Source organism: Drosophila teissieri, chromosome 3R (genome assembly GCF_016746235.2).
Source record: "Drosophila teissieri strain GT53w chromosome 3R, Prin_Dtei_1.1, whole genome shotgun sequence".
In the NCBI taxonomy this organism is placed as follows: domain Eukaryota; kingdom Metazoa; phylum Arthropoda; class Insecta; order Diptera; family Drosophilidae; genus Drosophila; species Drosophila teissieri.
Genome location: NC_053032.1, coordinates 29,726,496 through 29,740,226, shown reverse-complemented (window position 1 = coordinate 29,740,226; position 13,731 = coordinate 29,726,496). Strand labels below are relative to the sequence as shown.

The 13,731-nt window shown below is 47.1% G+C and overlaps 4 protein-coding genes across 4 annotated transcripts; 2 read left to right on the top strand and 2 right to left on the bottom strand.

Moving 5' to 3' along the window:
• Nucleotides 1–106: 106 nt before the first annotated feature.
• On the bottom strand, nt 107–3,682 carry LOC122619862 (vegetative cell wall protein gp1). Its single transcript, XM_043797060.1, has 3 exons — nt 3,357–3,682; nt 960–1,232; nt 107–813 (listed from the first exon to the last, which is right to left on the bottom strand). The coding sequence occupies exons 1-3, from the start codon at nt 3,369–3,371 to the stop codon at nt 205–207; spliced, it is 897 nt and encodes a 298-aa protein (XP_043652995.1). The 5' UTR covers nt 3,372–3,682; the 3' UTR covers nt 107–204.
• Nucleotides 3,683–5,661: 1,979 nt separating this feature from the next.
• LOC122620384 (general odorant-binding protein 99b) lies at nt 5,662–6,248 on the top strand. Its single transcript, XM_043797814.1, has one exon. The coding sequence runs from the start codon at nt 5,712–5,714 to the stop codon at nt 6,159–6,161; it is 450 nt and encodes a 149-aa protein (XP_043653749.1). The 5' UTR covers nt 5,662–5,711; the 3' UTR covers nt 6,162–6,248.
• Nucleotides 6,249–6,923: 675 nt separating this feature from the next.
• LOC122621809 (ductus ejaculatorius peptide 99B) lies at nt 6,924–7,158 on the top strand. Its single transcript, XM_043799790.1, has one exon. The coding sequence runs from the start codon at nt 6,940–6,942 to the stop codon at nt 7,087–7,089; it is 150 nt and encodes a 49-aa protein (XP_043655725.1). The 5' UTR covers nt 6,924–6,939; the 3' UTR covers nt 7,090–7,158.
• Nucleotides 7,159–7,208: 50 nt separating this feature from the next.
• Nucleotides 7,209–7,631, bottom strand: LOC122620620. The gene has a single exon (XM_043798181.1). It carries the CDS (start codon nt 7,629–7,631, stop codon nt 7,209–7,211), a length of 423 nt encoding a protein of 140 aa, XP_043654116.1.
• Nucleotides 7,632–13,731: the final 6,100 nt, after the last annotated feature.

The following is a 13,731-nucleotide window of genomic DNA, read 5'->3' as shown; positions in this document are numbered from 1 at the left end:
TGATTCCCAGGGGAACTGGACACCCAACCAAGTTCAATCACCGCCAGTGCGATTTTACATTTTTTATTCGTTATCTCTGAATGAACTCTTACTTTAGCTTACGGGTTAGGGCGACATTGTACAATCGAATCGATATTATGCCTAAGCGAAATGGTAATAAATACGTGTGTGCAATCGGGGCAACCGGCCTCACTTGGCTTCCAATCAGTTGTCCGCTTCCGCTTTAGGTTCCAGTTCCGGTTCCGCGGGACGTGGACGCTTGGGTCCGGAGGGTATTGGCGGAGGTGGAACATCCGGCACCGCGCTGTTTTTGCTCTCCGATCCGTTGCGAATGTCCTCGAAGCTGGGCTGCGCCGGCTCCAGATTCTCCAGCGGAAGTGGCTGTGGCTGCGGCTCTGGCTGTGGCTGAACTCCACTCTGGTTGGGATTAAGTGGCTGCTCCTGCTCCTCGCGCGGCAAGGTGGCTCCCCGCACGGGATAGCCCTGGGTGGGGTAGTAGTCGTACGGCGGCAGGTAGTTCTGCCTGATGAAGCCCGCCTGATCGTAGACCACTGGGTACTGGCTGTACGGGTAGGGGGGCAGGTGCATGGGCTGTCCTCTGAACTGGGAGGGTAGGGGAATCAGCATGGGCGGCAGTCCGTGCTGATTGAGTGGCAGGGGCAACTGCTCCTTGGGCATCTCCTGTCGCTCCACGGCTCCCGGTGGCGACGCCGGCTGGGGCTGCTGCTCCACTGGCGTCTCCACGGGCTGTTGGGGCTCATAGGGAGCATAGCCAGCGGGATACTGGGCGGCGGCTGGCAGTGGGTACGGGAGCTGTAATATTGGGATTTAAGTTGTAGAATTACTATAGTTTCTTGAGTGCGGATCATTGCGCTCTTTGAGTTGCTAGATAAAGTGGGTACAGGCTTATAAAACCCCCATTTGTTCTTAATGAGTATTATAGATAGTTATTAACCTACCCTCTCGTTGGGCGCCAGTCCGGGCACAATCGGCTGGCCGAACCTCACGATCGGAGGACTGTAGAAGCCGTAGGGATTGAAGGGTCCGAAGGGGGCGTAGCCCGGCTCGTGGATGGTGGGCTGGATGACCGGGTAGGCGCGACTGGAGGTCAGGTTGTCGTCGGTGGTGATGAGGGCGTTGTAGACCTTGGGCTTCTTCCGCAGGCGACGGGCGGCTTGCGAAGAATCGGCGCAAAGAATCAGTGCCAGCAGCAGGAGAATCAGAATGGTGTGCTGCGGAGAATAGAAATCGAAATTGAAATCGAAATCGGCGGTTAAGTACACATTGACAGCTGTCCCTGGGTTTTGTCACTACCGCTGGATGGCAATCAATGAAAAGCATAATCTGAATCTGTCTAATTGATCGCCATATCGACAATCAATCAATGAATTGTTTGGACTACGCACAATGTGTGTCCGTGTGCTTGGACGGAAGTTGTGGAGCTGGAGCTCTGGCTGCTCTACAGGGAAGCTTGTTAGTAATGGCTATGAAACATATATAGTTAAATAGCACGTAGGTAAGGTATATGAACTGACTACCCGGCCAGAAGAAACCCACGACTGACTTTCAAATACCAGCACTGCAGTCGCCGAAACAATCAACACATGTCAGCCTTTGTTGCGAATTCTCTACACTTCATTAGTTTTGAATTGAAATGTAGATTGTTCCTTTAATTGGATTACGGAGTAGCCGATCGAACCGGACGGCACTGCTACCTCACACTGAGCGAAAATGCTCTACAAAGAACTTGTATCTCATTCACATATGCGGAGCAGCTCTCTAGATTCTTGATTCTACTGAGAACGAACTCTTTTGTCTTTTGCCGCAGTGCACGGGTTCAAGTGGAGCTGCGCCAAAGCCTTTTCCTCGGAGAGATGGCGTCTCTAGGTCCGGTTAGACGAGTTGCCCATGGAGGAGGAGGAGTGGCAATGCCACTGCAGCTGGTACTGGAGCATGGAAATGCAGTGGAGCGATCTGCGGAACTGTGACCGCGTTTCTGATCTTGATCCCCCGATCTCCGGATCCCCGGAGGCCGCACTCTAATTGCCGCTATTGGATTACATCCCAACAGACAACAGACATCCAAGTCGGGTGGGGCTGGGCCGCCCTCCTCCTTGGACTGCTCCATTGCTATTGTTGTTTGTGGTCCAAGAGACTTACAAACTGACTGACTGACTGACTGACTGACTGACTGACTGGCAATTTGCCTTGCTTTCCAAGCATTTCACTTTGACTTTCCTCCACAACTCACCCACTCGCGATGGCCGTGATCTTTTCTCCTCGCTGCGAGGGAGCAATTTTCAACGCTTTTCCTTTTTTATTTTCTAGCTTCGATTTCGTTTTCGATTTCGTGGGCATCTGGCGGCAGTGAAATTAAATGGATGCCGCTCCAATCAGCAGACAATAATCGCTGATCAAGTGCACTCCAAGCCACGAAATTGGGCCACCACCTCGAGTGCCACATTGTGACGCGCGTTAAAAGTGATAGTTGCAAATGGTTCAATGGAACCATCGGCGTCGCCTCTTGGCCATGGGTGTTTCCATAGGCTCAGTGGCGTTCCGAGCCGAGAAATCCAGGTGGGTGGTCACTCCGAGGTGTCAGTGGAGTGGGGATTGGGGATTGAGTGACGAGCCCACTTGACCTATAGACGAACTTAGAAGTGAGATTCTGCCATGTTTGACTTGTTTTTTCCATGATTAGTGATTAAAACGGCTGAGAAGTTTTTGTTTTACTACTTAATTGTTTGACGGATAGTTGTCCAGTTTTGTAATTGCTTAATTGTTGCTATTTGTATTTCAATCAAAGTAGTTTGCTCAGATTAGTGCACTTAAGGAGAGTAGTTACAACTTTGTTGTTCTCGGAACAATCTCGGAAAAACTTGACTGAGTAAATTTGAATACTAAATAGCAGCATTCTATGTACAAACTTTTGTTCTATTTTAATCACCTTTACTGCTTAAACATATTAAACCAATCAGAAATTACTTATACTTTTTACTTTTCTACCATTTTAGGACTTTTCTTGGAATCGCAGTTCCAGCCACATGGTTCTAGCCATTCTCTTGGTGTTCAGTGGCCAGCAGTGCACAGTGGCCAGTTGGCGGCCGACTCAGAGGCAAATCGCGTTGGATTCATGGCTAAGACCAGTGCAAAGGCGATTGATGGCAGTGGCGTAACCTTAAACCTGAGTCTAAACTGGATCGCGAGCTGAGCTGAGTCTTTGATTGAGTCTTAGACTGGCCAACGAAAGTGAAAGTTCCCAGAAAGTGTGGCCCCTTAAAGGTCCCTTGTATAACTCGATATGTATTTAATTCGATCATAAATCAGTGAATAAAGTCATCACAGACGCCGCTTACCTTTTCCATTTGCATATTGGCCGTGTGCTTCGTTTTCCCTTTTCTTGTGAACTGTTTCCTTGGGTTTACGTATGCAGCTGATGCACGCAGTGTCAGGAAGCTCCAGAAAATCCAAAAAAATATGTCATAAAGTGTCTGTGATTCGCACTGGCAATTGGCAGTCTTTAAAAATGCACAATTTGTTTAGCGACTGGCCGCCGACACGGAATGACTTTGAAAACAAGTTGCTGCGCCAATGATAATGTGCATGAAATGCAGTTCACTCCGGAGAACACAGATCACGATTTCAGTTCAATTCAGTTGGGTCGACTGCCGACTTGAGTGGGACTCAGTTGAGTTGTTGAGTTGACTTCACGCGGAGACTGCCGACGACCGACTGACTCTTTCTGCGGCTGCGCACGCGCGTTTCTTGGTTTTCAGTGGCGTTTCAGTGGGTTTCAGTGGTTTTCAGTGGGTTTGTGGCGACTTTGAGCGGACGCTGGGAGCGCTCCATGGGCAACCTTTTATACCTTCGATAGTGGATAGTGGATAGTACCACTAGTGCCAGTGGTTATAGTGGCCATGGTGGCCATATTGCTGGCAATGAAAAGCTGGCCAAAAGGCTTGCAAATAAACATCTGCGTTGGCTTTGGGCCATTTTTATGGGCGCACGAACAGGAACTTCTTGGAGTTGGCCTACTTTCAGCTAGCCTTGCATCGGGTGTAATAACTTTTTTACGGCTTTTCAAGAATAATAAAACTAAACTTAATAACTTCTAACAACTAGCTCTAACCGGCGTCGAATGGGTAAATAAAGTTTAGAGAAAAGGATTAAATTTCGGGTATAACCTAACGAACTATTGCTCATACGCCCTGGTGTCCGCATATAAAACGAACTGATGTGCAATACAGCTCCCAAATATCTGCTCATCTTTCACCATTACATTCGAGCTTCGTTTCTCCCAGGGTATTCCCCCAGTCGAGTGAGTGGAAACTGAAGCACAGTTTGAACAAATCCAAATGCTTTTCCATTGGAGGCGGCGTTTTCATTAGCTTCGATTTAAGTGCTCGGCGGCATCAAATGAATGCAGTAAACCCGGCGAAAGTGTAGAATAGGGGCGTAATGGACGGCGAACTGGGCTAGGAATTCGTTCAGCTCTCGACGCCCGGGAAATGCAATTGTCAATTGGCAGTTGTGGTCTTTATTCTCGACCCAAACAAACGGGCTGACGGGTTTCACTTTCGTTGCAAAGTTCAGAACGGCTGTTCATTTTGCACCATAAAAAGTGGTTTTAGTCATTTCAACGCCAGCTGACGGGCCCTCAACTCTCTGCTGTTTACCAGATTGTTTGTTAAACAAGGTTCATATTTGCACTGACACTGGGAGAAAAGCAATCCACTTGTAAGATAAAATGTAGTTTTAAAATTGCGTACCAAACTAGTAACTCTTTTATATCAAATCTAAAGTAGACAAGCAGTAGCTTTATAGCAGCATGTGTTACAATATTTATAGTTTTTCTTGGAGTGCACACCTCCATCTGCAGCTTGATAGTTTGTTTTCATTTGGCGCAGTCACGTTCCCAGTCACAAGGTGATAAGAGTGATCCGACCCACACTCGTGCTGCAAGTTGTGGGGTTTCCTGAGTGCTGAAAACTGAGTGCTGGTGGGGTCAGTCCCGAAAACTCGGAGATCTGCTGGGGCTGTGCGATGGACCATTGTGGTGGGCGGATTTTCCCCTTGACTGTCGGACGCAGTTTCGCTTTCTTTTTTTCTGTTTTGATTGGCACAATGAGTCTACGAACTCCGCTGACCCCAAGCCTAGATGTTTGCTTCACAATAAAATTCATTTCACTTGCTTATAAATATTCCATAATCTATCTTCAAATAGCTACAAACAAAATAGCTTCTACTATTTGCTGAGGCTAACAAGAAAAACGAAGAATATTGTTTGATTTCGTTCTCACAGATTTTGCTTTCGCTGTTAAACGACAGATGGCGCCACTGCATGAACTAGCCAAGTCTCGCTCTCCCGGTTTCGCCACCGCACGACAGATGGCGCCAGTTCAGTTTGGAACTTTGCTTCAATTGGAATTTGCTCAAAGTCACGTCACATTTTTGTGATAAGCCGTGATTCAGACTTGTTGATAGCCTTGCATCTGGAGTCTGGCATCTGGCAGCTGCTTCTATCGTTGCTTGGGGGCCTTTGGCCCTTGATAAGGGCAATCGGTGTGCCAGTCAATCACCCGAAATCGACCCGATAGAAGGTTAATTTCACTTTGATTGCTTCGCAGGGTACTGTCTGTATAAAAACGACGGCTGAGCTGGCCAAAAAATGCAGTTGCAGTTGCAGTTGCGACAGGGTAAAACACATCAGCATGAAAGTCCTTGTTCTTCTCATTTTGGGTCTGGCTTTTGCCGTGGCCGATCACCATCACCATCACCACGACTATGTGGTGAAGACCCACGAGGATCTGGTGAACTACCGCACCCAGTGCGTGGAGAAGGTTCACGCCAGCGAGGAGCTCGTGGAGAAGTACAAGAAGTGGCAGTACCCCGATGACGCGGTGACCCACTGCTACATGGAGTGCATATTCCAGAAGTTCGGCTTCTACGACACCGAGCACGGCTTCGATGTCCACAAGATCCACGTCCAGCTGGCCGGCCCTGGAGTCGAGGTGCACGAGTCGGACGAGATGCACCAGAAGATCGCCCACTGCGCCGACAGTCACTCCAAGGAGGGCGACTCCTGCTCGAAGGCCTACCACGCCGGCATGTGCTTCATGAACTCCAACCTGCAGCTGGTGCAGCACAGCGTCAAGGTCTAAAAGGAGCTGGGATGCAGCCATCCAGAACCATCTGATCGCTTGTCTAAAGTTCAAGTCGTAAATAAATGATTTGTTTAACGGCCCAAATGTTTTTCTCTTGAGTTCGTTGGCATAAGCTATTTCATTGCGCCTCGCCTCTTCTCAGCAACAGATGGCGCCAGTGCACACTAAGCTAAATCATGCTTTTGAGGCTCAAATGTATTTGTATGTTTGTCATGATTCTAAATTTGAATGCAAATTGACTGGGAGTTGAATTTTGACCAGTACATACTATGTTATCTTTATTCTTAGGATATGTCCTGTATTTTGTGCCATTTACCTGTAACTTTGTCGAAATAGGTCCGAAGAATAAAAAACATTTTGAGCAGCTAATGACCACAGCTAAACATCCCTATCCCGTTTTATAAGATTAAGGGAATTCTAGAATTTTGCAGATTTTTGCATTTTTTATAAATAAGATAATATAAGAAATGTAATATTTTTCTTCGGTTTGTTTTGGCTGTAACTTGGTGAGAAAAGGGCTCACAGCCAAATATTGAACAATGCAAATGGCTGCAATAAATTTCTATTACCTAGCACAAATTACTACTTACTTTTTAATGGAATACATGGAGTGCAATACATTGGAATACGGAAGGGAGCAGTTTCTCGATTTACATAGCGTCTCCTATTAGCTGGGCATGCCATGGCATATGCCAGACTATTAGCTATTTGGATATAAAAGGTAGTGCAAATGCTTCGTATCGGTATAACACAATCGTTGCGTTTCAAATCCATCATGCAGATCCCGGTGTTCCTCCTCTTGGTCATACTGGCCTCCCTCCTGGGATCGGCCGTTTCCCAGCAGAATAAAACAAAGGGAAAAACAAGGGAAAAGTGGTGCAGACTGAACCTGGGACCGGCCTATGGTGGCAGATGCGGGAGATAAGCACATTAAGCACATTGTTGTTATAATAAACAATTGGGATTGCCAAGATTGCCAAGATCCGCCAATGGTGCAAGCAAACTAAGATACGCATGAACTTTATTTTCCATCACACTTGCATTTCATTGTTCCGCTTCCTTTTGACTCATAAAGTCCTTGACCCAATGGCCAAACTGGCCGGAAGTGGCGCACCTGTAGGCCAGGAAGGCCCAGTCATCCAGGTGGCCCGTGTCCCGCTCCTTCCGGTTGCAGTGCTCCACCACCAGCATCAGTTCCTCCATCTGGTTCTGCCCGGCAAAGATCTTCGCTATCCGCCTGCCATTGTAGCCACTCTCATCCGTCCACAGTCCCAGTTTCTTCACCAAACACCTCAGGGTGGCTGCATCCTCTTCTTGGCCATCTTGGCCCTGTTGGCGACACCTTTCCAGATCCTCGTAGACCATTTCCGCGGTGGGTAGCTTCCAAACCGAAGCGGCTTCCGTCCCAGCAGCCATCATTAGGAGCAGGCAGCTCCAGCAGATGATCTCCAGTCTCAAGTGATTCATTGCGTATGCGACAGCTTTGGGTTTGTAAGTGGACACAGTTCAGCAGTGAACACGGCTGTTTTATAGATCGCTCTGGGAAGACTAGGGAAACCAGTTCTCGGAGCGGCATTGGCACTAGCCTAGAATTCATGGAAAATGCGTCTACTGGCCTGTATAATTGCTGTCACCGCGGGAACATCTGGTGTGACGTAATCGGCGTCTTTGAAAGACTCTAAAACGATGCTGTGTCACAAAATGTTCCATAATTCGAGTACACCTGCACTGGGATGCGAGTTCAAGTTCATGAATGGTTGAGTGACTGGAGTGACTGGGCAGTTGGGATCTACAGTCACGTTTCGGTAAATAGCGCGATTAAGATGGAACTCATATTTAATGAATGGTGTCTGGTGTTTTTCCTGCTGGTGGATATATAGATAGAACCTGCGATTGATAGGATAAAGAGTTAAGTAGCTATGTGACCTATTCTGCTGCTCTAGATTGTTGCAGAGGTGAAGAGCATGAATGCTCCTCAGCTAAACTTTCCTTTCTAAACTGCAATATTGAGCTGTTTCTGTGGAATATACTTTATAAAGGAAATAGCCTGCAATATTCTTTTGGTAATTTCTGTATATTCTCCACTTACGTGCACCTTCATATGCCTGATTAAACGATGCAGTTCGCCATCCACAATGAAATCGGCTAAACTGCAACTGCAATTATAAGTGCGCGGCTGACTGCGCAGGGCGACAAGTTCCCAGGATACAGGATACAGGATCCAGGATACAGGACCCGCCCACTCTGCGCCCGACTGAAGGACGATTGCCGGAGATTGCAATCACACGTGTATTCGCCTTTGTGGCCGTGTGTGTTCTTTCCACCTTTCCTTTGACTGCCTCCATGGGCTTTGTTTTCCGTGGTGGGAAATGGGGATTGGGGAGTGGGGCACCGAAGGGCCTTCGACTTTCTCCGCCGACTGTGATACTTCATTAAACAACTCGCAGTGGCGTTTTCACGCTGCAATAGACCTTTCCGCACCACTCAACCCGGCCCATGTCAGCCGCATTTGACAAAGCTAATTTCGCCCAAAAGCCAGACCTCTCCGGGAATCCAAGCCCAAGCCCAATCCCAATTCCAATCCCCCCGGAGCCACCATATTCCACCATATTCCAGCATATATGGCACATCCGAATTCCATTTTCCACATCCCAGACCTCAGCCAGCCAAACGCCAAACGCCAAACAAACACTTGACGCGACCCATTCAATTATTTCTCAATTAAATGTCGTGCAAAGAAGTCATCATCGCCGAGTCGGCATTCGTCATTGAACGCAGGGAAAGCCATCAGCCGGGAAACAGAGAGAAAATATATTACACTTCAGTCTAAAATTAGTCTTAATATTACGTTAGTTTTTATAAAGAGCAGTTAATAATGGGACTATAAACTATTACTTAAGATCATTGATCATTTTCATTGATTGAGTGCCATAATCAAATGAAAATATTATACACTTAAGTGCCTTGCAATCACATATGCATTTCTCCCAGTGCATTCGCAAACACTTGGCACATTTGCTGATCCACCAAAGTGGGCGTGGCAGCGCACGAGTGTCGAAATAGTCAAAGGCAAGGTGAATTCAATTCGGTTTTCCATTTTCATTTCCATTTAGCTTTGCTCGCGTCGAGATTGCGTTAGTTTGCCTGCCAGGCAGCATTAAGTACTTAGTTTCAAAGAGTTTCCATGGATCAGGGGCGATTGAATCGAAGTAAATGGATTGGCAAACCTCAGTTCCTTTGACTTCACGGTGATTGTTTTTTCGCGATGAACTCGTGCTGTGAATTACTATGAATTGCATGGGAGAACCTAGAACCTAGAAGGTTTAAAGATGAATACTTGTATGTACACAATCTCAGCAGCTTCTGGTTTACATTCAGCAAAGCTCTTGGTAACATTCCTCCTTTTATGGTTTATGGTCTTTTACAATGCTGACCGCCATGTCCATTCAAATAAAAACACTTTACGTTGTGCATAGGAAAATGCCTTTCGAGTTTAATGGTCTGCGACTTGTTTCCTTTCAAAGCGCATTGTTTCTCCGCCGAGTTGCCCACATCCACATTTCCCACCTCCGCATCGACCAGGACTCAACTGTTTCCATTCAGTGCCAGCCAGCAGTTCAGCTGACCACTCAACCACCCAGTCACCCAGTCCACTTTTCCACAGCCCCCGGAAAATGGGCAGTCGTTCATTCGGGCTGCTCTAATTGCAACTTTGAAACTCAATTGGGTAGACACAAGGCCACCGGGGGGCGGCCACTTCTCGAGCACAAACCACCAATTAAATATAAATGTTTGCGCTTTTCTGAGCAGCTTCCAGTTCCTTTTTCCGTTTTTTTTCCATTTTTTTCCGACTCGTATGTTTTGGCCGCTTTCAATTTGCACATGGACTGCTCTGTCCGAGCTGGAAGGTCAGTTGAGTTGAGTTGAGTTTCGTTGCGTTGCGTTGCTTCATGAAAGGCGCTTCGCAGGACACGTGCTTTTTGTTTAAGCCAGGCCAGCTCCTTTTTATCCCGCCAAGGACCTGCTAACGAGGGGGGTTTCCTTGCCACTGCAATGCTAGTCCTGCATTTTAGTGCCGACTTCTCGGGAGTCGGAGAAATGCGACAGTAAAAACTTTTGGCCTCGGGGGAAATTGGGGGGAGAGCGGCGACACGTTACGCCAAAAGTTTTTCCAGCTCGCTCGAAAGTTTTCCGCCCACAAAGTTCGGCGCAAAGCGGACGAGAAAATGCTAGAAAATTGGAATACTTTCAAAAGTTTCAAACCGAATGCAAAGGCATCTTTCATTCCGCACAGCACAGCAGGAAGATGGGCGTGGCGGGGTGGGGTCGTGGCGTGGCGTTGGTGTTGTTTGGCAATTTTTCCAACTTAATTAATAATTAATTAGTGAATCTCCTGAAAGCCAAACAAGTGGCCGATGGCCGGCCGAAAGAGGGAAATTTTTATATGAAATAATTTCATGTTAAAACCTCGCACAAAAGGCCATGGCAATGCAGAGTGGCGATTGGGAGGGGCTGCACTGGAAGAAAAGAGCTAGCTTAAACACTACAACAAATATGTTAGATTATACTCAGTTTACTTCTTAGGCGGCTTACTTAAGGCGCACTTAAGCGATTGTTTTGAACAACTTATTGCACAACTCAGTCACATTTTTCGGGCAGTGTGCTGGGCAAGCCGGACACGGACTGAGCTGGAGGTCAGCGCGTGCGGCGGCTTTTGTTGGCCGCACTCCGCGCATTAGCGGCTAAATTACTGGCCAGTCCGCTGAGAGTGCTCGTCCGCTGGTCGAGATGGTCAAGGATGGCGGATGCAGGACGGAGGATGAAGGTTGGAGGATGCAGGATGCAGGATGGCGGATGCAGGATTGAGGACGCAGGACGCAGGAGCAGGCGGCACTGTGGTAATTGGAATTAATTCAGCATTAAGCCGCATTTTCTTTGGCCAACTCTGCGTGACCGTGGGCGGGCACATCGCGACCACCGCCGCTCCATTATGGAGTACCAACATTTTGTACAATTTTTTTCTATTCCTTGTCCCGCTTTTACTGCCATCGCCTGGGTTGTTAATTAATTGCGCTTAGTTGCCGCAAATGGCAGTTGGCAAGCGAGCGGATCCGGGTGTGCCCGTGTCCCACGGTGGGCGTGGCCGGCAGTTAGTGGCCAGTGGCCAGGATATTCCTTCCGCACAGAGTCATTAGCGGGCGAGCAATTAGCAGAACTTGGCAGCGAAATGCAATTGCGGGAATATCTTTGCAAGAATGCAGTGCCCCTTCTCGCAGAACTCGACATTTTATCTCGTCTCAAGCACATTAAATAGTTGGTACGCAAAAATATTAATTGCGTTGCATTCAATCAAAGTCGCTTATTTCCTTATAGACACACAACCTAGTATATCCAATTCGAATCAATAACAAGCAATCTTTGTGTAAAGTTATTCCAGCATAAGAGTCCAATTATTCCTAATCGCAAGTCAATTAGGCACCCGTATAATCATCCCCGGAATGTCTGCACTTCAAATCGAAGGCAACAATTGCAGTCAGCAGCAAACTCACATGCAATTGCACACACACATATGGAACTTGTATACTTTCGGAGGCCAATGTGGCGTATGCGCAATGTGAATGCGAATTTGAGACAAGTGGAGCTGCTTTTCGCAGGGCGAGTGAGACGGCTACACTTTGTCTGCAACTTATTGATATTTTCGCAGCACGAGGGTGGTAATTAAAATATATAAATCAATTAGCAAAAATGGTATTCTCAAGTTATTGCCATTTTGAGGGTGCATATGTAATACTAGCAGATTTTCATTATAAATAATTCCTAATTATTTTTCCTTTATTTTTCGCTCATTTTCGAAGACCCTTTGTTCGGGAACTCTTCAATCCGCCCGCTGATTGCCCGATTCCTCATCGCATCGACTTCTTGTAACAGTTTGGTCTGCTTTGCTTGTACGCCGTGCCACGCCCCCCCGGCCAGCCGAACTCTGCGCCGCCCCCTGGCGCACTGATTAACTGTTAACTGGCGTGGGTGGAAAATGCCTTTTGTTTTTCAACTGACAATCGCCAGTTTTCCTCCTGCCTGCAGCCAGTGTCTTCCATTGTCCCAGATATATATTGTAGATAGTCATTGTGCTATTTTCCGCTTGATTACGGCCAAAGGATTTTTGGCACACACGTACTCACACCCACACCCAAACACATACACACCCAAACACACCCACACCTATACCTACAACCACCCACCACCCGGAATTTGGCATTGTTCGCTGGCATTTGACCGCGGGTTTGGCACTCGCAGCTCCACAGTGCTGGTGATGCCTCCTCCTGCTCCATTTGCTCCACCTCCATCTCCACCTCCTCCACCTGGGCGCCTTGGCAACCATTAAGTGGATACGCTTATTATCCATTGTTGGCGTTGATATGAGCCAGATCCCCACATCTCCACATTCCCGCTCCTCTGACCTCTGCGGCCTGACCTCCGTTGCTGCTGTGTAATTTTATTCATAAACTCAACTAAAACACATTGCCGGCTTTGGCTAAGTACCGGATTTTGTGTGGGTTTTCAAATAGTGGGGATGTGTGCACTGAAAACGATATTGAGTTATTATGAGATATATTAATATATTAAATTAATATGTTATTTAGATAACATATTTCAGCTCAACAGAGACGCATGTTTATAGGAATTGCAATCATCCTAGCAAGCAGTGATAGGCATAAGATTCAGTTTACAATTTTTGTGGCAGTGCATTGGGGGGAATGGGCGGATGTTTTGTTTTCCGGGCTTATTTGCTGCTGGCAGTTGGCAAGGCACCAAAAAACACGCAGCAGGCGGCTGGCTGGTTTGGCTTTTGTGTCAATGAATACAATAACCAAATTAAATAACCAAGGTGATGCAGCCAGGCCCATAAATCCGCTGCCTGCAGGCGGCACTCGCTGCGAGTCCTGCGAGTCCTTTTCCGAAGGGGTTAACAGCCTGAAAGAAAAAGAGGGGGTAGCTGCAATTAGCGTACTCAACAGCTAGTAGATACTTATCTGCGGATCATAACTCAACAATGGCCTGGGAAAATGCACCATTCTGCCACAGAGCCTGTCGTTTTGATATCCAATTTGTTTATTTGCGTTTATTCCGGCATAAAATCAAAATAAACGCTGCGGGGACGATTCCACACATGTTCGTCTCTGAATGTACAAATGTCCCTGTTCAAATGGCAAACAAATAATGATATCAACTGGCTGCGTATCTCAAGTGCAACCTTCCCACACACAGAAGATCTGAAGATCTGAAGATCTGTGCATCCTTTGGATACATTGCTATCCGCAAGATGAACCTTTTTTCCACTCGACTGAATCGCCTGCGAATGGAAAAACCACTCGAGTTCCTCCATTTAGTTGCCCCTGCGCGCATTTTCATTTGCTTGTTTACCTTGCTGATTTCTGTTTTCACAAGAAGAAAGAGATCCCTCTGGTTTTCGAGCAAATTGCGAGCAATTTAACTGCAATTAAATTGCAATTTTACCACACAGAAAGTCGGCGGCCGAGTTGCCTCGATTCCGCGAATCTCCACAAAG

What these genes read in the sequence shown, in the direction of transcription:
- LOC122619862 (XM_043797060.1), bottom strand. An exon ending in GACTGGCGCCCAACGAGAGG is followed by an intron (nt 814 to 959) that starts GTAGGTTAATAA and finishes CCAATATTACAG; the next exon opens with CTCCCGTACCCACTGCCAGC.
- LOC122620384 (XM_043797814.1), top strand. Translation starts at nt 5,712, where the DNA reads ATGAAAGTCCTTGTTCTTCTCATTTTGGGTCTGGCTTTTGCCGTGGCC.
- LOC122621809 (XM_043799790.1), top strand. Translation starts at nt 6,940, where the DNA reads ATGCAGATCCCGGTGTTCCTCCTCTTGGTCATACTGGCCTCCCTCCTG.
- LOC122620620 (XM_043798181.1), bottom strand. Translation starts at nt 7,631, where the DNA reads ATGAATCACTTGAGACTGGAGATCATCTGCTGGAGCTGCCTGCTCCTA.